The sequence below is a fragment of the Orbicella franksi genome, chromosome 10 (genome assembly GCF_964199315.1).
Source record: "Orbicella franksi chromosome 10, jaOrbFran1.1, whole genome shotgun sequence".
Taxonomy (NCBI): domain Eukaryota; kingdom Metazoa; phylum Cnidaria; class Anthozoa; order Scleractinia; family Merulinidae; genus Orbicella; species Orbicella franksi.
The window spans coordinates 26,446,840-26,448,900 of NC_138154.1; the positions used below are offsets into that span (position 1 = coordinate 26,446,840).

At 38.5% G+C, this 2,061-nt stretch overlaps 1 protein-coding gene across 1 annotated transcript; it reads left to right on the plus strand.

Annotated features, from left to right (window-relative positions):
• Positions 1–1,446: 1,446 nt before the first annotated feature.
• LOC145499941 (coagulation factor IX-like) lies at positions 1,447–2,061 on the plus strand. Its single transcript, XM_081479456.1, has 2 exons — positions 1,447–1,625; positions 1,826–2,061. Exons 1-2 carry the CDS (start codon positions 1,509–1,511, stop codon positions 1,949–1,951), a joined length of 243 nt encoding a protein of 80 aa, XP_081335582.1. The 5' UTR covers positions 1,447–1,508; the 3' UTR covers positions 1,952–2,061.

Here is a 2,061-nt window from a genome sequence, read left to right on the forward strand (position 1 = left end):
AGGCTCATTTACATTATACAATAACACCACTAGAACATTTTGCACATTAACCGGTTTACAGAAATAGTTCAAAAACTGTTTATTCTGCTGAAGTTAGCATGATAAGGCGAACTGCCAAACCTTTGTGTTAGCCGAGGTCAAGGGCGACTTTTCCCACTATCATGGAAAAACTGAAACCAGTAATCGCTTTATTGTGGCTAACAAAAGATTAAAATTTACGCCAGTCTGTGATTTCTAGTCGAACCTGGCACTTGTGTTTAACTCTTCCACCCGCAGTTTGCCTGGACAAGAACCTTCTTCCATAATTTTCAGAATCAAGCGTTTTAATAATTGATTACTTCAAGGGCATTTTGTTAAAGATGCCAGAAATTGAATTCTAATTTTAATGTCTTTAATGGAGCTTTTTAGAAATCTTTATTTAAAAAATTGACATCCGACCTTTAAAAGGCAAGGTTTTTGATGACTCTATAGTTATTTCTGTAGCTTTTTGATAAATAGTGACTCCAGACAAGTTATTCTTCAGAATGTCTTAACCGCCAGGTTGTCACTTGGAGCAAAATAGGGAGTGTAATTAAACAAAACACATAAATAGTTAATACTTGTCTGTAAAATTGTGCTCTTCCCCTATTGAGTATTAAGCTTTTCTTTAAAAAAATAACAGAAAAAAATTCATGCGGTTAATAAATGAAAAATGACTAAAATCCTAAAGGGCTGAATTAAGGATGTGTTTGGTCTTCTTTCGGTTCAGTGTACGTTGTACCGTGTTTCTATCAAACACGAGTGGAAGTTTGGGAGAACGATAAATGCTGTGGGAACACGGGCCGCCGGCGACTGTTTCCACAGCTTTTTCGAGTTCTTCCAAACTTTCTCGAGTGTTTCTATAACTCGATAGAAACGCGGATAACATGTTTTCTATTTCTTTTAGAAAAAACCTCGACGAAAAAAAGAGAACAACTTGTTCACTTTGATCATTAAAGTGTAAATTCTCTTTGCTCGCGGCCGTCACTATGTCAACAGCACGTGCTAGTTCTGTGTTGCTAAATTTGTGTTTCTATCGAGTAACTAGGAACACGATTTTAAACAAATCAGCGCGCGTATATTTTTTTGGGCTATTTTCTAAATACTATGCCGCCTTTGTTTGCTAATATAAATAAACTACATTGCTGGCGTTACTTAACTGGTCAGGATATCTTGCTTATCGAAAGTAAAGGAGGCCACATTTGATAATTATCTAGAGGGCAGAAAACCGCAGAATAATCTGCATGTTATCCGGCAACTGCTGGATAATGGCTGCCATGACAATCCTGCTGGTTTTCTTCCCCCAAATTACATACGCCATGGAACAAAGTGCTCTTTATCGAAATCCAGCAAGTGACTTTTCTGTTGCCGATTTTAAGCCTAATCCTTTCCACTACTTATGGAGGAAGAAAGTAACATCGTCCATGGTGGAAGATCAGCTTGATTGCACTTTCCTTTGTGTTGCTGAACCAAAGTGTTATTCGTTCAACATGGCGGCGTATCCTGACTCGAAAGGTCTTTATCTGTGTGAGTTGTTGGCCACTGACAAGTACAGAGAAACTAAAAAGTTTCATGCGAATGCTACCTTCCATCATTACAGTCCATGGGTAAGATGTTAACAGATTTGTCTTCTTTTTTTTCGTTTTCGCTCAGGGTGCAGAGTTGTTTTGCTTTCCTTTACCAGTTGCGGGTGGCTCTATTTCGCTGCTTCCCGCACAGTTTGCACAAAACGCAACACCTTCTAGACTTCATAACAAAAGCATAGAGCTATTTTTTAAAACCAACCATTGTTTGTTTACTGCACTAGTCTCCTTGTGACACCGATCCTTGTAAGAACGGTGCTGACTGTGTTCCTGAATATGATTTGAATTCCTATCGCTGTCACTGTAAGCTAGGATATCATGGAATTCGCTGTGAGCAAAAAGGTATGTAAAATAAAATAGACTTGTGTGCAGTTTCATTTATGTCGAACTTCGAAAAAGCATCATATCGTTATAATTTTCCTTGCTCAGTTTAAAGCCAGCCCCGGGGAGCCAGCTGCCC